General features: G+C 38.5%; 1 protein-coding gene across 1 annotated transcript in view; it reads right to left on the bottom strand.

The window, feature by feature from the left end:
* CHMP3 (charged multivesicular body protein 3) overlaps nt 1–19,937 on the bottom strand; it is an 82,387-nt gene extending 62,450 nt beyond the window's left edge. Inside the window, exon 1 of the mRNA XM_065891061.1 lies at nt 19,839–19,937. Coding sequence (XP_065747133.1) covers nt 19,839–19,883 — 45 coding nt within the window. The 5' untranslated portion in view covers nt 19,884–19,937. The remainder of the gene's footprint in view (nt 1–19,838) is intronic.
* Nucleotides 19,938–20,844: the final 907 nt, after the last annotated feature.

Here is a 20,844-nt window from a genome sequence, read left to right as displayed (position 1 = left end):
TCTGCGGAATCATGTTATCTGCAAATTAATAGGTTTACTTCTTATCAGTGTGGGTGCTTTTTATTCCTTCCTCTTGCTCAACTGCTCTGGCTAGGACTTCTAATGCAATGTTGATTAGTAGCAAAACATCTGGTGTCTTTGTCTTGTTCCTGCTCTTAGGGAAAAGCTTTCAGTCTTTCACAATTAATAATGTATAATGAAGTATAAGGTTAGCTGTCAATTTTCATAAATGCCCTTTATCATGTTAGGGAGGCTCCCTTCTATTCTTAGTTCACTGAGTGTTTTTATCATAAAAAGTATTTACATATTTTTGTTCCAAGTATAATTATTTCAAGCATAAAAGTATTACATTACGAGAAATCTATAGGAGAAAGTGGAATAGAAAAAAATAGAGATTCTCGTTCAAAGAGAAAAAAATAATGAAAACTGTCTGACTATAAATAAGAACTTGTGCATGTATGTTTTAAATGAACATTGATAGGTATCGAATCACTGTGATACTTTTAGAAGTGTCCTAACAATTCTATTCAAACACAACAACATTTACTATATACAAAAAATCATACCATTTGCAACTGTTAAAACTCATGATAAAAATATAAAATACTGATTTACAAATGTCCAAGGGGAACACAGGTACTCAAAATTACTGTAGGTGATACATCCAGAAATATGAAGACACTGTTATAATCTAACCAGAACTTTCAGAAAGAGCAGGAAAGAAAATTCAACACTCAAACAGTCAAATATTTACTGAGCACCCACTACAACCTGTCCAATGTGCCAGGCACCACTCAATGTGCTAGTGATATGCCAGGAGACAATATAAAGACTTATGAACCTACATTCTAATGAGGACAGACAATAAGCAAATAAACATGTAAATGTATACTAGGTCAGAAAATTAGTGCTAGGGAGAAAAATAAAGCAAGGAAGTAGGACAAGGGGAGTTGGAAAAGGATTGCTTTATACGTGAAGATGAAAGAAATTTCAATGGCTGAGTTGACTTTTGAGCAGACCTGAAGACACCTGCAAGGGAACCATGTGACTATCCACTATCCAGATAGGGGGAGGGGCTATGGCATTTTACTCTGTGTAAGAACAAAAGGCACTAAGAGACCTAGGCAAAAGAGTGTCCTTCAATACACACTAAGGAATGGGGGAACAAGACCAGGTTTGATTAAATAATTTTTAAAATTAATTTATTTATTTATCTTTGGCTGCACTGAGTCTTCGCTGCTGCGCACAGGCTTTCTCTAGTTGAGGTGAGCAGAGGCTACTCTTCGTTGCAGTACGCAGGTTTCTCATTGTGGTAGCTTCTCTTGTTGTGGAGCATGGGCTCTAGGTGTGCGGGCTTCAGTAGTTGTGGCATGTGGGCTCTAGAGCACAGGCTCAGTAGTTGTGGTACACGGGCTTAGTTACTCCGCAGCATGTGGAATCTTCCTGGACCAAGGCTCGAACCCATGTCCCCTGCATTGACAGGTGGATTCTTAACCCCTGAGCTACCAGGGAAGTCCCTGATTAAATAATTTTTGTTTGAACTAGCAACTTTAATAAAACTATTTCATTTCAGGTTTATAGAAAAAATATTTATCATCTATTACAAATAAATAATCATATAAGGCTTCGTGAACTACTCCTAATCCTGTATATGATACACTAAATCTGTTTAATTTTTTTTTTCCAGCAGTTACTGGAATTCCAGGAACAATGCCTAGTATAAATTTCACAATGCAAATTTAAACCTGAAAATTAGGCAGAATGAACAACTGCAGTGGTTTTTAAGCTTGGTTTTAGTAGCAGAATCCTTCAAATAAATGTAACATGGAACTCCACAGATACAAAAAAGATTATGATAATGTACATTTATCACGTAAGTTCAGGTTCAAAACTTTTACTAATATAAAGCAAATAAATGAGAATACTCTGTCCCGATGAAAGATAAAACTCTAAATTAGTTATGATGTTATACCAACTTCAGCATCCAGTGTCTTCTGTATTGTTTTACATGTCTAGTATTGAAAAATTCTAATTCAAAGAGATTAAGAAACTATTTTATTACATCTGTTTACCATTACAGTTACTTAACAATTTGCCTTTTAATTTAAGGCTGCCCATTGTTTAAACGAATCTAGAAGACTGAAAGCAAAGTCATTTAAAAATGGTTGTTTCAAAATTTATCGTTACATTATATAACTGCTCATGTTCATTAAGGGGTGAACATTCAATTTAAGACAATAAATGGCAACAGTGAAATGACTTTTGTAAAAACACACTGCTGCATTGCTTGCAGTAGCGAAAGTCTAGAAATTACCTAAATGTATATCAACAGGAGACTAGTTAAACACATTAGAGAATTTCCATAAGTGAACATTATATTCTAATTAAAGAGAGAAAGGCAATTCAGTGAGGACTACCCATGGAATTAATTCTCAAAATATAAATGAAAATAGCAAGGTAAAGAATGTGTACAGTATAACATTACATATGTTAAAGGGAGAGAAAGAGGAAAGAGAGGGAGAGGCTGAAGGAGAGAAGGAAGGAGCAGGAAAGGGGAGGAAGAGAGGGAGGTGAAAAAAAGGGAGAGAGATATAAAAATATGTCTCTATACATTCATATATTACGGAATATCGACAGAAAAATCCACAGGAAATTAGGCTGCCTTCAAAGATAGAAACTGAATTAATTTGTGAACAGGAGTGAAAGGGAGATTGACTTTTTCCTGTAATTTAGGATACACTTTGCTGCCTTTTGAATTTTATAATATGTGCAAATATAACCTATTTCAAGAAATACTTCTTAAAAAAATAACATAAAAAAGAATTATGAAAAAAGTCCAGGTTCAGAAGCTGCTTTATTTATTTATTTATTTTTTTTGCGGTATGCGGGCCTCTCACTGTTGCGGCCTCTCCCGTTGCAGAGCACAGGCTCCGGACGCGCAGGCTCAGCGGCCATGGCTCACGGGCCCAGCGCTGCTCCACGGCATGTGGGATCCTCCCGGACCGGGGCACGAACCCATGTCCCCTGCATCGGCAGGCGGACTCTCAACCACTGCGCCACCAGGGAAGCCCCTCAGAAGCTGCTTTAAATCATCCCTGTTTGGAATAAATACTTTAAAATTCTACCTTGTAATATTAGAATATTCATTAAGGCTATTTAAAAAAAATTGTTTTAGATGCCACACAGTCTTCTCTGTTAGACAACTACCCAAAACTTTAAAATAGTTCAATGTGAACCCAAATTTTGCTTCACTTTCATAAGTGAAAACCAGCAGTTTCTAAAATTAAAAAGTTTTAAAAAGTAAAATGTATGACAAATGATGATAATTGAAGACTAAAGTCAACCTGTCTTCATTATATGGGAAAATAGTAATTAATTTACCTACTTTTATTTCCAAACCAGAATAACAAGTTTTCTGATTTAGTGCAAAATGTATTTTCAGCTCTGCAAAAAGACTTCAATGTTACAAGTAATACACTTCATTGTGAAGGATCACTGTATATCATATATGGGGTAGCAGCTCAAGAAAATGAGAGCAAGAAAGAGAAATGTGCAAATGATACAACACAGAGAAGAATATAATACGCACTTAGTGAGAAAATAAAGATTCAAACAAAGACATTAAAGAAAGGTTTAATCTAAGGGGGGATAATTTCAAAAAGATTTGGAGAGTTCCATCTCTGCCTAGATATAGAAAGCTGAGAAGACCCTCAAGACGGTAAGACAAAGCTGAATGAACTACATAATAACTTTTCCTGAACCTGTTGAAAAGTTCAGGTCACAAGGCAACAGTGCAGCATGAAATCTAAAGAAAGGCACTTCTAAGAAAAGAGGGAACACCAGCACTGAATCATCTGTGGCATAGCCTGGACGGCAGGCACCTTAAAAGCAACTGAAGAAAATTCAGTTAAATTTCTAAATAAAAACTGATAAAGTCCAAGTGTGGGTTAGTGGACAGCAAAGAACCTCAGGAGCCACAAGTACAACAGGAGTTCACATCAACTTTCAGGTTCTGCAAATGGAAATGGCATAAAAATGCTGAAACGTACACAAAGAATGCCTTCATTGGCTCACAAAACTTGACACAGCTGAAGAAAGAATCAACGAACTTGAAGAAAAGTCAATAGAAGTTACCCAAACTAAAAAAAAGAATAAAATAAAGCAAAGTATCCAAGAGCTATGAGATAATAACAAATGGTCTAACACATGTGTAATTGGTAACCCAGCAGGAAATGAGAGAAGAGAGCATAAGTATTTGAGGAAACAATGGCTGAAAATTTTCCAAAAATAATGAAAAATATCAAACCACAGATGCAGAAAGCTCAGAGAATCCCAAACAAGGTAAATATCAAAAACAAACAAAAAATACAATGTAACACCACACAACACACCTAAACACATTATATTCAAGATGCTGAAAATCAGAGATAAAATCTTAAACCCAGCTAGAGAGGAAAAAAGTATGCATTAATGACAAAGGAACGAAGATAAGAAGTACATCAGACTTCTCAAAAGAAACTATGATCAGGAGATAACGGAGAGACATCTTTAAAGTGCTGAGAGAATTTTAAAAATCCTCTCAATCCAAAATTCTATATTGGTGAAAATATCATTCAAAGTGAAGACAACTTCCAGATTCAGCTCTGATATATACAGATTGGAAGCCATCACTCCCATCCATAAAACAAGGGAAAAAACCAACAACTTTTCTTTGATTCAACAGAAAACCAAGGTTATAGGGCAAACTGCCATCCGGCAATGTGGAGAGAGAGGTGAATACAGAGAGTGACAGTTGAGATATGCTTAACTGGACCACTGGAAGGAACATTTAAATGGTAATTTCGACTAACTGCTGGTAGATGAGTGTAGACTACCATGAGAATGAAACTCCTAGGGCCCCCAAAACTTTCAAGGGCTTTACCTCCAAGAACCACAGAAGTTTCTCATGGTGAAAAAGCAAGAAAGATACCCCTGTTTCTCTGGCAGGGAGAAAAGAAAAGTAACCATTCTGAAATATTCACACAGTGTTGTTCTTCATAAAAAAAAGGCCTATTCTCCAGTAAAACAAACCTTACTAGAGCCTTATCTCACCCTGGAGAAGGGCATTTATCTGACATTGTCTGCTTTCTCCTAGTCTTCCTATGTCACTGGGAGTGGGCAGGAAGCTAAGAAACACTTGTGAACGCCACATCCAGGGACACAGGTCACTAAAACACTGAGTTTTAATAAGATTACAGAATGCTCCCAGTCCCCCACACCTTACCACCACACCAATAGGGCTCCAGTATAACAATGCATTAGAGATAAAAGAGACGCAAGATGCATGCCCTATCTAAAGAGGAGTTTTTGTGGATGCCCAAGATAACAAGAGAAATAAAAACAAGGACAGTAGAGGAACTTTAAGCCTCTGGCACCTATAGCCACAGCAAACATTAACATAGCCAAACCCCTAGCCTGATCACCATAAAACCTCATAATGAAGACCTATCTACCTCATTTCCTATTACCCCACACATCATGTCGTTTTCAACAAAAAATTACAAAGCATTCTAAAAGACAAGAAAAACCATAGTCTGAAGAGACAAAGTAAGCATCAGAACCAGACTTAATTATGACATAGATATTGACATTTTCTGGCTCTTGTGGGAAAAGTAAACATTACCCAAGAAGAGACAGGTAATGTAAGCACAAAGATGGAACCATTAAGGATCAAAAGGAAATGCTAGAACTATAAAATAAGTTAATATTATAACAGAAATGAAGACTGCATTTGACGAGTTCATCAGTACATAAGACATAGACAAAGAATAGATCAGTGAATCTGAACCAGTGAATAGAAACTTGCAAAACTGAAATGCAATAGGAAAAAGAATGAAAACAAACAGAAGAGGATATCTAAGAACAGTGGACAATTTCAAAAGATGTAACATACACATAATTGAATACCAGAAGGAGAAAAAAAGAGAAAACAGTACAGAAAAAATATGAAATAATAATGGCTGAGAACTTTCCAAAATTAATGACAGACTCCAAACCATGGATAAAGGAAGCAAAGAGAAGACAAAGTAGGATAAGAATCCAAAAAATGACAACTAGTTATCTCATTTCAAAATGAGGAACATGAGAGCAAAGAGAAAATTTTGAAAGACAGAGAAAAAACATACCTCACCTACAGGGGAACAAAGATAAGAATTACAAAAGACTCCTTGTTAGAAACTATGGAAGCAAGAAGAGAGTGGAGTGAGATAAAGTGTTGGAGAAAAAATCACCAACTTAGAATTCTACATCCAGCAAAATTATCTTTCAAAAGAGGAGAAGTAAAGATTTTATCAGACAAACAAAAATTGAAGGAATTCATCACAGCAGATCTAGATTACCAGAAATGTTTTTTAAAAGTTCTTCAGGGAGAAGCAAAATTATACAGGTCAGAAACTGGGACATATATAAAGAAAGAATATTAGGGAAAGAATAAATGAAGAAAAAATCTTTTTTCTTATTCTTAACTTTTTTGGGGGGGGGCGGTGTGGCATGGCTTGCAGTTATTAGTTCCCCAACCAGGGATTGAACCCATGCCCCAGAAGTGAAAGCACTGAGTCCTAACCACTGGACCGCCAGGGAATTTCCTATTCTTAAAGTAATAATAGTGACAGTATATTGGGTGAAGATAGAATATGGATAACTGAAATGAATGAGAGCAATATCATAATGGACAGAATACACTGTTAAAAGGTATCTGCATTACATGTGAAACAGTATAATGGCATTTGAAGTTAATGTAATTACAAAGGTATATTTCAAAATCTGGGACAATCACTAAAAACTTTTTAAAAACACATAATTGATACGTTAATAGATGAGATTAAATAAATCACATGAAAGGTTCAGTGAAAACCGGACAGGGGAAAGCAAGAAAGTGAGAGAGAGAGAAAGAGAGAAAGAAAGAAAGAGTCAACTATACATTGCCTACAAGACTAAGGTTAAAAGTAAATATAAAGACTAACATTAAAAGTAAAAGGAAGGAGCAAACACTAATCAAAAGCAAGCTCTCTCCTATCTCACACAGTATATAGAAATTAACTCTACATTAGTCAAAGACCTAGATATAGGAGCTAAAACTATAAAACTCAGAAGAAAATACAGGGATAAATCATCATAACTTTAGATTTGTATTAGAAACATCCCAAAAGCATGAGCAAAAAAAAAAAAAAAAAAAAAAAAAGAGGGCTTGCCTGGTGGCGCAGTGGTTGAGTCCACCTGCCGATGCAGGGGACATGGGTTCGTATCCCGGTCTGGGAAGATCCCACATGCCGCGGACCGGCTGGGCCCGTGAGCCATGGCTGCTGGGCCTGTGCATCTGGAGCCTGTGCTCCACAACGGGAGAGGCCACAACAGTGAGAGGCCCATGTACGGCAAAAAAAAATGTATATTGAACTTCATCAAAATTAAAAACTGTGCATCAAAGAATATTATCAGAAAAATAATAAGATCACCTATAGAATGGGAGAAAATATTTGCAAATTATATACCTGATAAGGGTCTTCTAACAAAATATATAAAGAATTCATACAACTCAATAACAAAAAGACAACCCAATTAAAAAACAGGCAAAGGGCATAAACAGACATTTCTCTGAAGGAGATATACAAATGGCCAAAAAGCACATGAAAAGATATTCAACCTCATTTGTCATTAAGGGAATGTAAATAAAAACCACAAGATACCACTTCACATAGAGCATACTGACTATAATAACAGAATTGGCTATAATCAAAAATATAAGTGTTAGCAAGGAGAGAAATAGGAACACTTGTACATTGCTGGTGGGAAGGTAAAATGGTGAAGCCACTGTGAAAAACAGTTACGGAGTTCCTCAAAAAGGTAAATAAATTCTACTCCTAGGTATATACCCAAAAGAATTGAAAATAGGTACTCAAAAAATATTCATATGAGAATGTTCATAACAGCACTATTCACAACAGTCAAAAGGTTGAAACAACTCAAATGTCTATCACTGGATGAATGCATGAGTTGTGAGATATGTATGCAATGAAATATCATTCAGCCATAAAAAGGAAGTAAGTACTAGCTACATCATGGATGAACCTTGAAAACACTGTAGTAAATGAAAGAAGCCAGACATAAAAGGCCCATATATTGTATGATTCCACTTATAAGAAATTAGAATAGAAAACAGATTGGTAGTCACCAGATGCTGGAGGGAGATTAGAATAGGCAGTAACTGCTTAGAGGGTACGGGGCTTTATTTTAGAGTGATGAAAATGTTTTGGAAATAGATAGAGGTGGTGGTTGCATGTTATGAATGTACCAAATGCCACTGAATTGTTCAGGGTAAAATGGTTCATTTTATGTTATGTAAATTTCATATCAATGAAAATGAAGTAAAGAAAGAAAAAAGAGAGGGAGTGTGGGAGAAAGAAAGGAAGGAAGAAAAGGAGGATAGCTGTATTAAGACAAAGCAGACTTCAGTACAAAAAAACTTATCACAGCAACAGAGGCATTAACTAAGGATTCAATAAGAAAACAAAACAATCCTTAGTGTGCATGCACCTAAAAAACAGAGCATCAAAATATATGAGGCAAAAATTCATAGACCTGAAAGGGGAAATGGACAAATCCACGTTATAGCTGGAGAATTCAAAACCTCCCTTGAGATAATCAACAAACGGAACAGAGAGAAAATCAGTAAGGATAGAGCTGACCTGAACGGAACTATCCGTCAACTTGATCTAATTAACAGTTATAGAATACTCTGTCCAGCAACAGAACACACAGACTTCTCAAGCTCACGTGGAAACACTCCTCAAGACAGACCACTTTCTGGGCCATAACACACACACTCTAACAAATTTTTAAAAAATAGAAATCATACAAAGTGTGTTGTGAGATCACAATGGAATGAAGTCAGAAATCAGTAACAGAAAAGTAGCTGGAAAATCCCCAAATTTTGGAGATTAAACAACACACATCTAAGTAACACATGGGTCAAAGAAAAAGTCTCAAGATAAATTTAAAATTATTTTGAATTAAATTAAAGTGGAAATAAATACAACTTATGAAAATGTGTAGGGTACAGCAAAAGCATTGGGAAGTTAATTTACAGCATTAACTGCATATATTAGGAGAGAGCTAAACATCAATAATCTAGGATTCCACCTCAGGAAACTAAAGAAAGAAGAGCAATTTAGGCATCAAGCAAGCAAAAGAAAAGAAACAATAAAAATTACAGAATCAATGAAATTGAAAGGAGGAAAGTATAATAATAGAAAATCAATGAAACCAAAATCTGGCTCTTTAAACAGATCAATAAAATAGATAAGCCTTTAGCCAGGTGAACAGAGAAAAAAAGAGAGAAGACAAGTTTACCAATATCAGAAATGCAAAAGGGGTCATCACTATTGATTCCATGGAGAATAAAAAGACAATAAAGGACTATTATGAAAAATTCTATGCTCACAAACTTGGTAAATTAGATGAAAGGGACCGATTACTTGAAAGCCTACTAAAACTCACACAAGGAGAAGTAGATTATCTGAATAGGCCTATTATTATTAAAGCAATTGAATTGGTAGTTAATAACTTCCCAACAAAGAAAGTATCAGGCCCAGATGGTTTCACTGGTGAATTCTACCAAAGATTTAAGGAAGTAATGATAACAATTCTCTACAAAATCTTCAAGGAAATATAAGAGTGAATATTTCTTAACTCATTCTATGAGGCCAGCATTATCCTAATATCAAAACCAGATAAAGACATTACAAGAAAGGAAAACTACAGACCAGTATCTCTCGTGAATGCAAAAATCCTCAACAAAACGTTAGCAAATTGAATGTAAAATTACATAAAAAGAATTATAAACCACAACCAAGTGTGATTTATTCCAGGTATGCAAAGCTGGTTCCACATTCAAAAATCAGTCACCGTAATCCACCACACATCAATAGGCTAAATAAGAAAAATCATATGAATTGACACAGGAAAACCATTCTCCTATACTCACAATAAAAACTTTCCACAAACCTGAATAAAAGAAAAATTCCTCAATTTAATTTAAAAAAAAAACTGCAACCCCACCCTCACCCCAAACTATAGCTAACATCATAATTAATGGCAAGAAATTAGAAGCTTTCCCCCTAAGATAAGGAACAAGGCAAGGATATCATCTCTCTCTACTCCTATTCAACACTGTAATGAAGTCCTAGCTAATACAATAAGAAAAGAAGAGGTACACAAATTTGGGACAAAACAATTAAACTGATGTGTGTGTGTGTGTGTGTGTGTGTGTGTGTGTGTGTGTGTATATATATATTTATTTATTTATTTATATTTATATTTATATATATTTGTTGTTGATTCTTTGGAATGGATATAAAAAATCTCCAAGAACTCCAAGAATTAACAAGCAAATATAGCAAGGTCATAGGACAGAAGATTAATATACAAAAGTTAACTGCTTTCCAGTATACCAGTAATAAACAATTGGAATCCGAAATTTTAAAAACATTTACCATAGCACCAAACAAAACAATAAAACACTTGGGTAAAAATCTAACAATACGTATAGGATGTACATGTAGAAAACTACAAAACGTTAATGAAAGAAATCACAGACATATAAATAAATGGAGAGATATTCCATGTTCATGGATTGGAAGACTAAAAACTAATATATCAGTTCTTCCCAACTTCATCTGTAGATTCAATGCAATCACAATCAAAATCACCAGAATCTATTCTGCAGACATCAACAAACTGATTTTAAAGTTTATATGGAAAGGCAAAAATGCCCTGGAGTAACCAAGACAACCGTGAAGAAAAACAATGCTGGAGGATTCCCCATTACCCAACTTTAAGACTTAATATAAAGCTACAGTATTCAAGACAGAGTAGTTGGCCAAAGAATAGACACATAGATCAACAGACCAGAATAATTAGACCCACACAAATATGCCCAACGGATGATATAACAAATAGATATTTTTTCTCACAATTGAAGGAAACTAGTTTTTAAATGCCCTAAATTCAAATCTTCCCAATAATGTTGATTAAGCTCAATCTCCATTTTATTAATGTCCAAAATGCTAAATTCTACTTTCTGTTTATACTTGGTGAACTATATCTACGATTGGAACCCTGAGGCATGAATTGGAGCAATTTAATAACTACATAAAAGGTGGCAACTAGCTGATAGAAAAATTTCACATGACCACCAGAAAATCTTGCTTTCCCCAAATGTTAGCAATAGTCAGAAAAATAAAGAACATATTTTCTGAACTTGGTCTTCATGTCTCAGCTTAAATGTTACTTTGGGAGGCCTTCTGTGACCCCTGGGATAAGTTAAACCCACTTGCAGTATAATTAGGCAGAACCCTATACCTCCTCTCTTTTGTAAACATTACATTAATTATATTAAACTAACATAATTATATATAACTAATATACTGATATTAATGTGTATACACATTATAGACTGTATGGCTCCAGCAGGTCAAAGACCTTTTCTTATCCACTAACCCCTTGTGCCCCTGGCACAAAACAAATGCTCAATAATTATCTGTTGAATTTAACTGCATAAAATATGTGTTGTGAAGAAGAGGCATAAAATTTCAGTCATCAGAAACACCAAAGATCTATGTTTTTAAATGTCAAAGAGAAAAAGGTTCATAAAACTGGTCAAAATTTTTTCTTTAACTTACAAAATCGAAAGGGATTTTGTGAAAGAAAAAATTCCTAAGAGAAATGGGAATAACCAAAATTATCCAGCCATGACCCAGATCAGTAGTTCTCAACCTCACTCCACACAGAAGTTACCTGGGACATTTAAACAATACCAATTTAATTGGGCTAGTAATAGAGCCCAAATGATAGGTAGTACTTAAAATTTCTTCAGGTGAATCTAATGTTCTGTTAGGGTAAAATACAGTCCAGTACAAAAAGCTCAAGAAACTGTCTCAAACAAGTCTCACAACTGGAAAGATCACTACAATAAACAAGAAAATGAAAACTGATAAAATGGAAAATAGCAAACCTTTATTTAATACCAGTAGGGTTTTAGCAATAAACAAAAAGCATTTATAATTGATAGGTTAAGTAGAACATAAGCAAGGAGTACAGTATAAAGAAAAATCAAATTGTAAATCAGACAGTATGCTGTGAAAACCATAAGAATTCTAGAGAATTTCACACTATCAAGATATATACTTTATTCAAATTCATTCATAGAGTCTACTACATGTCAAGCCAACTAGGCACAGGAAACTAAAACAAATAAAAGTGTGTTTTCTATAAACAGTGTGGAAACAAATGGTAAGCCAAATGGAAAACAAGATGATTGAATCCCTGTTCTCAACCTTCATTGAAATTAATTAAGTAGATTGAAGACTTAAATACAGAATGTAAAACTATGGTACTTTAAGAAGACAGTATAGGAGAATACCTTTATGATTTCAGATTAGGAAAGGATTTCTTCCTTTTTTTTTTTTAGGAAAGGATTTCTTTAAAAAGACACAAAAATCAATAAGCATAAAGGAACAGACTGATATTCTTATCTATACTGAAATTAAGAATTTTTACTCATCATAAGATACCATTTAAAGGAAGGAAAAAGTTCAGAAAATTGGAGAAGCTATTTGTAACCACATAAATGGGAACAAAAGCATTTATAAAGCCTTGGTATCCAGAATATATAAAGACCTGTATCCAGGATACATAAAGATTTCCTATGAATCAATGTCTTTTTTTTTTGAATTCTGAACTTTGTATGTGAAAACCCACAGGATGAACGTGTCTCTGCATGATGTTATCTTCTTCCAGAGAAGAGCTAATTTGCTTCAGGCAAACATCTAGCCTAAGAACACTGACAACTGGTTATTAATTAAGCTTAATAAATCCAATCAGGGATAGGGATGATTTGACACTGGACAGCAGTCTTTGTAAAGGCCGATTTACTTCCAGCTCACTATTACCACTAAGGTGTATCCTTTTAGAGTTCTAATCAAAAGCCTTGGGGACTTAAATGAGTCCCTCATCCTTTGTGTTCCCTGAACTCCAATTTTTGAACGCCCTAACCACAGGATGTCAAAATCTCTCCTCAAATTCTCAGTTTCTCAACACTGCATGAGGAATTAGAGGATCTCTTTAGGGAGAAAAACTGGTCCCAAATGACTGGGCTCATGTAATTGAGCTTCCCACTTCTCTCGGATCTTGATTTTGCAATTCTTCACTACCTTGGTAGTTTTCAGTCATTTCAAATGGTTATACTTTTAATCTAGCTCTTCTAGTTATTTTCAGCAGGAGGGCTGGCTCAAAAAACCTAGTCTCTAATCACCTTCATAATTTTTTAAAGACTATATTTCTTTCTTCTAATTAAAAGGCCTAGAAGCAAGAACACTCCGGTAGTAATAAGCACCAGGAGCACCTAAATTTTGGTTTCTAAATACCATTCCCACTAAAAGAAATTTGTACTCCTTGGAGAAATTGTTGATTCCATGTATCAGGGTGGGATATACAAATCACACTGCTATAGACATAATGTTTGTATCCTCCCAATTGGGATGTTGAAACAGTCCTCAATGTGATGGTATCTGGAGGTGGGGCCTTTGGGAAGTGATTAGGTCATGATGGCAGAGCCCTCATGAAATGAGTTTAGTGCCTTATAATAGAGACTCCAGAAAGCTTGATCCCCCTTTCTGCCCATGTGAGGGCACAGTGAAAAAATGGTCACCTATGAACTAGGAATCAGGTCGTCATCAGACACTGAATCTGAGGGCTCCTTGATCTTGGACTTCTCAGCCTCCAGTACTGTGAGAAATAAATTTCTACTGTGTATAAGCTACCCAGTCTGCGGCATTTTGTTATAACGGCCCAAATGGACTAAAACAGATACCTAGTTAAAAGTAAATTCCTCTCCCACTTTTGACCCTCAGCTACCTAGCTCCTCTCCCTGAAGGTGATGTCTGTATAAAGGACTTTGGGTATCCTTCAAGATTTAAAACATATATAAAACTAGAAATTAGCCAAAAACAACAAATATAAGTGAACTTAGGTCAAAAATTGCCTACTCTGATCACTGTCAGATGGATATAGAGAAGATGGTCAATTAGGGTATCTTCAAATGTGTAAGCATTTTCTCTCACCATCTCTACTTCATGAAACAAATATTTGATAGACACCTTACTCTTATTAAGGGAGTTCAGCACTATGCTGAAAAGTAGATGATAAGAAAAATGCGATCCTTGCTCTTAAGAAGCTTACAGTTTTGCTGAGGACACGAAGTAAAAAAGAAAGTATTCTTCCTGGATAACACTTTACTAATGTCTTCCCTGATCCCCTGAATCCTGTCTAAAACCACGCTCTGCGGTTCCTTCCTCTCCATCACCATCCTGTCAAAAATCTGCTCTTTTCCAGAATTCTCTCAATTTCAGTTCATGATACCAACACTGAGTGGGATGATGGATTTGATGGCGGTGAGGTTAAACAGAAACCTAAGAATCATCTTTGCACTTTCATCCCACACCCAGCAGATAAGCAAATTCTGACTATATATCCTAAATATTTCTAAAACTCCTCCTATCCTTTCTATCCCCGTTTTTGCTCTCAGTTAAGACCAGCATCATCTCTCATCTGGGCCACTTAATTGCTCCATACCGAAGTCTCTTCCCTCCAATTCTTGCTCCAAACCACTATTCTGAATGCTCCCCATCCTTAGTAGGCATGATACATAGGCCTTCATTAATCTGCCCTCTACCTACCTCTCCAATTTAACATCTTACCATTGCATCCCACTCAGATATAACCTTATTTCATCCTTCAACCATTCTAAACTTTTTTCTGGTTCCTCCAACCTACATTCCACACTTCTACACCTTGCATCTGCAGTCTATTTTGTTTGGAATGCCCCTTCTTTCCCAGTTCTATACCAATCCATCCACCTGGCTAATGCCTCTTGTGACAAGACCCAGATAACCTCCCTGACCAGGTCCTCTTCCCTACTCTGAACAGTGAGTTACTCCCCCCACACACTGTGACATCATAGATCTTGTACATACTTATATTACTGCTCTTATTTACCCTAAAATATAAGCATTTGTTCCCCCAAAACTTGGTATCCTTTGAAGTTGTCCTCCAGTGTCTTATTTTTGCAAACCTGATGTCAACCCAATATACACTAAAATATCTCAATAAACGTTTGTTGTATGAACTAAGTGAATGAAGCCTTCTCTTTTCCTCTATCTCCCTTTCTCATTTTCTTCCCCCTTTGGATAGCAACCCACAACCATGTGTCATGACTGTCTATGGATATAAGTTACTTACATGATTTCAGAATTCTGATGCCATAAAAGGTGACTACATGTTCTACCCAAAGGCTAAATTAGCAAAGTCCCTAAGTGAGGACAGCACAATTTTCCAGCAGAACCTCGGGTCCAAGAGAAGAATCTCTTTCAAGCATAATCTCAAGTCCCCTTGATTCCCATCCTAAGACGGTCTCAGTTTCTAAATGGATTACAAGGCTCATCCTCAGCAGGCCCAATCCAGTCTTAAGTTGGACACTTTAAGATAGAACAAGTTTCACCACTAAGATGTCTCCATCAAAGTATCTGAGATAGCTGGGGGCAAAGACTTTAGTCTGTAAAGCCCCTTATACAGCTAATGTTTCCCTGGAATATCCCTTGAAACACTGCTCATCTTAAAACTACTTGACTTGAAACCTTAATCTTATTCTGGTACTCATTCATCACTCAATATTTATTTAGCACCTACTCTGTGCTGGATACTTTACCAAAGCTCTGGGGTCATCACCCATAACATAAATATGTATATGTGACGTGACCCGACTTGCCTGACCTGACTTGTCACCATGGCCTAAATGACAATGATGGTGGTGTGGCATGGCTGCACCTGGCCCCTGCTTATTCTGTGCTGGGACCTCATCTTCCAGTCCCCAGTGAAAGGCATACTATAAATTGATCCTAATTCAAGAGTTGTCCAGCTGACTCTACAGCATTTAGTCGGTTCTCTTTTTCCTCTAACTCTTCTCTCTCTGCCAACATTATCTTGGATTTTGGTTTGTTTTTTAAGTTTCCATTATTTAGCTTCTTTTATAAAGTTGAATTTTTAATTTTTCTCCTTCTCCCTCTCAAAAAAATGCCAAACTAAAACTAAAATGTCAGACATTATTTGTCTTCTTATTCTTATACTGGTTCTCAATACTTTACCTGTGCTTCCACAGCTCTATGGAGAAAAAAGTACTTCTCCTTCCTGCTCTATTGGCACTTTCTGGAATTACAAATTCAATGCTAAATAATTGTGGCAGGTGACAAAACAATTTCCTCATAAATCACAAGGTATAAAGAGCTTGGTAGAAGCTGAATGTAAAGCAAACAGAGACACTCTTCTGACAAATTAGAACAAGGTATAATTAGAACTCAAAGGATAGCTTGGAGTACCGTGAAGAGGAACTTGAAGAAAATCTTGGGCAGGGTATCTCCAGTACCAGTTAAAGTAAATAATCTAACACTAAAATTCCTACTAAAGAGTCAAGAACGTGGACTTCCCAGGTGGTCCAGTGGCTAAGACTCCATGCTCCCAATGCAGGGGGCCTGGGTTTGATCCTTGGCCAGGGAACTAGATCCCACATGCATGCTGCAACTAAGATCCCATGTGCTGCAACTAAAAAAGATCCCACATGCTGCTACTAAAGATCCTGCATGCCACAACAAAGATCCCTCGTGCTGCAGCCAGGACCCGGTGCAACCAAATAAATTAAATATTTTTTTAAAAAACGAGAGTCAAGAAACAATTCACAGGCAGGAGGTGTGTGGAAAATATGATAGTGGAGGGCTAAATCATTTCTTTTTTTTTTTTTTTAATGTACAGCTTCACTCTAACATTTTTAAAAATTATTTATTTATTTATTTATTTATTTATTTTTGGTTGCGTTGGGTCTTCATTGCTGTGCACAGGTTTTCTCTAGTTGCATCAAGCAGGGGCTACACTTCACTGCAGTGCACGGGCTTCTCATTGTGGTGGCTTCTCTTGTTGCGGAACATGGATTCTAGGCGCGCGGGCTTCAGTAGTTGTGGCACGTGGGCTCAGTAGTTGTAGCTCACAGGCTCCAGAGTGCAGGCTCAGTAGTTGTGGCGCAGGGGCTTAGTTGCTCTGTGGCACAGGGGATCTTCCTGGACCAGGATTGAACCCGTGTCCCCTGAGTTGGCAGGCGGATTCTTTTTATTTTTTTAATTTTTTTTTGCGGTATGCGGGCCTCTCGCTGTTGTGGCCTCTCCCGTTGCGGAGCACAGGCTCCGGACGCACAGGCTCAGCGGCCATGGCTCACGGGCCCAGCCGCTCTGTGGCATGTGGGATCTTCCCGGATTGGGGCACGAACCCGTGTCCCCTTCATCGGCAGGCGGACTCTCAACCACTGCGCCACCAGGGAAGCCCCTTTTTATTTTTTATTCTTTTTAATTTATTCATTTTATTTATTTTTGGCTGTGTTGGGTCTTCGTTGCTGCGCGTGGGCTGTCTCTGGTTGTGGCGAGTGGGGGCTACTCTTTGTTGTGGTGCACAGGCTTCTCATTGCGGTGGCTTCTCTTGTTGCAGAACATAGGCTCTAGGCACGCGGGCTTCAGTAGTTGTGGCACGTGGGTTCAGTAGTTGTGGCTCACAGTTCTAAAGCACAGGCTCAGTAGTTGTGGTGCACAGGCTTAGTTGCTCCACAGCATGTGGGATCTTCCAGGACCAGGGCTCGAACCTGTGTCCCCTGCATTGGCAGGCAGATTCTTAACCACTGTGCCACCAGGGAAGTCCCCCAAATCATTTCTAATCACACAAGTCTGGGAGTGATCACTCCAAACTCTGAACTCCTGTAACTATATATGTGATACCCAATCCAGACTTGTTCTTGAAATGCATATCTTTACTTGCTAGACGATACATTCTTTGGCTGTTTATTTCATCTTTATAATATCCCTCTGGCAGGCATATTTAAAAAAAAATCTCGTTTATCAACCCTGTGATTTTCAGGTTTTAACTTACTTTCACAGGTAGGCTACCCTATTGGAGGAGCATACAATCTTCGAGCTCTTAGCAATTACATTTATCATTTAAAAGCAGTCTCAGTGCTATTCAAGAGATCTCAGTGCTATTCAAGAGATCTCAGTGCTATACTAGAGATCAGATTAAATAGTAATGAGACTGTTTTCCCATAATCTTCTCACTTTATGAATGGCAAACCTAAGACCAAACACTGAAGGTAATAATCCTTCCTAATGTCAAAAATACACTTCTATAATAACAAGCACCTCAGAATATATACATGCCACAAAATGTGCATCTATATAATGTTAGACAGTTTGAAAAGTGATGTCACATACTCTTACCTCATTTAAGCTCCACAATTTTTATTTTACCAGGGAGTAAAACTGCATAAGTTGCCTGAGGGAACTAATAATTATTGAGTGCCTACTGTTCTGGTACCCATCTTAACAAATACGATCAACACATACTTTACGTGCCGACAACATCATGATGCATGACATTGGTTTTTAAAACAGGCCTGCTAGAGCTGAACATGTAAGACTGTTTATTAAATGAAAGATTTTAGGTTTGTTTCCCATTATGTGTAAGTCTGTACTGGGTGCTGTAATTCTTCTCAAACTTTAATGTGCATACTTATCACTGGAGATCTTGTCAGAATTCAAATTATGATTCAATAGGTCTCAGGTAGGGCTCAAGATTTCTAACAAGGTGCCAGGTGATGCTGATATTGTTGGTCTGCATTTTGAAAGCAAGGTTGGACTTCTCTGGTAGCACAGTGGTTAAGAATCTGCCTGCCAATGAGAGCAAGGGTGTAGAATATATAATTTACCCTGGGAGTTCCCTGATAGCCTAGCGGTTAGGATTCCGGACTTTCACTGCCAAGGCCAGAGTTTGATCCCTGGTCGGGAACTGAGATCCCATGAGCAGCCTGGGGCGGCCCAAAACAAAAACACAAATTTACCCTAACTAGCACTACTAGCTAAAACTTAACGTCCTTTCACCTTCAATAACTCTTAAGTGATACTATTATCATTCCTACTTGACACCCAAGACTAAGGCTCAGAGAAATTAATTTTGCCTACATGACAAAGCTGATGTGTGCGGAACCAGATTACAAACTTAGGCACACGGACTCCACAGGGCACTCAACCGCTCCACAGTATCCCGACGTGATCGCAGTTGACAGGCAGATTCTGAAGTCTAAGCCAGATGCAGAGTTGTTATCTCCTGTACCACTCTTCCGAGTGGGGTCCCTGCTATAATTGTGCATCTGGTGTCAACAGAACGTTGGAGGGCAGGGGAAAGAGATCCAGAGCCTCCCTCTCAATACGGCGCAGTGGGTAGAGAACGCCCGGACCGTCCTGCGGCGGGGACGGTGTCCTCGGGGTACCACGGAACCCGGGGAGGTACGCCAGTTGTCCTCGGGCGGGAGTGAGGGGGCGGGGCCTGCGCCAGGGAAAGGTTCCGGGCGGGACGTACCAACGCGCGCCGCGGAAGGGGTTCCAGAGGCGAGGCCGGCGCTGCTGCCTCCGCGCCCGGAGCCGAAGCCGAGGAAGTCTTAACCCGACCCTCGGCTCCCTTGTGGAGTGGAATACTAGGGTTCTCTTTCGCTACAGCCGTTTCCTAAGAGACTTCCTCCGGCCCCTCAGTCGAGTGGGAGGCCCCGGAAATGGGGGCCGAGCGGCACCTGGCCAGCCGCTGGGGGGAGACTGTCCAGTCGTTTACCAACTCTATCACGCCCCACGCAAACCCACCCACTCCGGTGCCGCCGCCGTAGCCCTTACCAGCTCTTTGGGCGGCTTCTCTGGGGTTTTTCCAAACAGCCCCATGGCGAACTGAACTCGTCTCACCCCTCCCGGCTTTCCGTTCCCTGCACCCAGGCAGGTCACGGGCAGCCGCCTGGGCGGGGCCGCTGAGAGGCGAGGAGTCGGGGCGCCAGGAGCAGGGAGCGGCCGCGGGGAGCCTTGGTGCGCATGCGCCGAACTCATGCGCAGACTTGGGTCGGCGGAGTTTTGTCAGAAAGATTGAGGCGATTGCGCACTTTCTGGGAGGGGACTTGTGGGCCCAGGTGTGTTCTTCTGAGGCGTAGAGGCGGTTCCTCTGAAAGGTGCGAGTTTATTGACTACACCTGGTGATTACAGCTGTGCCTGCTCACCTAAACCTGTATGTTGTGGCACCGGAAGTCTGTATCTCTACCCAAACGAGGTACAATACTTTTACAACCACTTTCCTAACATCTTTATCCTTCTGTCCCGTAGGCACCTCACATGCAGCGAGCCAGAAATGACCTCTTCCTCCCGGCAGACCTACTCCTCTCCTCTGTTGTCACTACCGTGACCTAGTCACTAAAACCTGGACATTATCTTTCCTGCCCCTCTTACCAAGTCCCAACAATTGTAACTTTCCTTTTTCTTTTTTAAACTCCAGCCCTCCTCTTTCATCCCAAGTGTCACAGCTTCTGTTCGGGCCTTCGCCATTTCCAGCGTGAATAATTCCTACCTGCCGTGTGTGTGTGTGTGTGTGTGTGTGTGTGTGTGTGTGTGTGTTCCTGCAGTCCACATACACCATAACCTTCATCAAATTCTCAGAGGACTCTGTGACTAAAAAGGACTAGTCGCATTTTAGCTGGGCAATCTCTGATTGAACCTACAACGGTGACCTGATGGCTGCTGTCATTACCTCCTCTCATGATGGAAGAGTCATTTAGTGCCTCAACCCCATACTCCCATCTCTGGTGGGAATGTAAAATGGTACTACACTCTGAAAATACTTTGGCAAGTTCTTTAAATG

Source organism: Phocoena phocoena, chromosome 14 (genome assembly GCF_963924675.1).
Source record: "Phocoena phocoena chromosome 14, mPhoPho1.1, whole genome shotgun sequence".
Lineage (NCBI taxonomy): Eukaryota > Metazoa > Chordata > Mammalia > Artiodactyla > Phocoenidae > Phocoena > Phocoena phocoena.
Note: the sequence above shows the minus strand (reverse complement) of the source record. Positions and strands in the feature narration are given on the sequence as shown.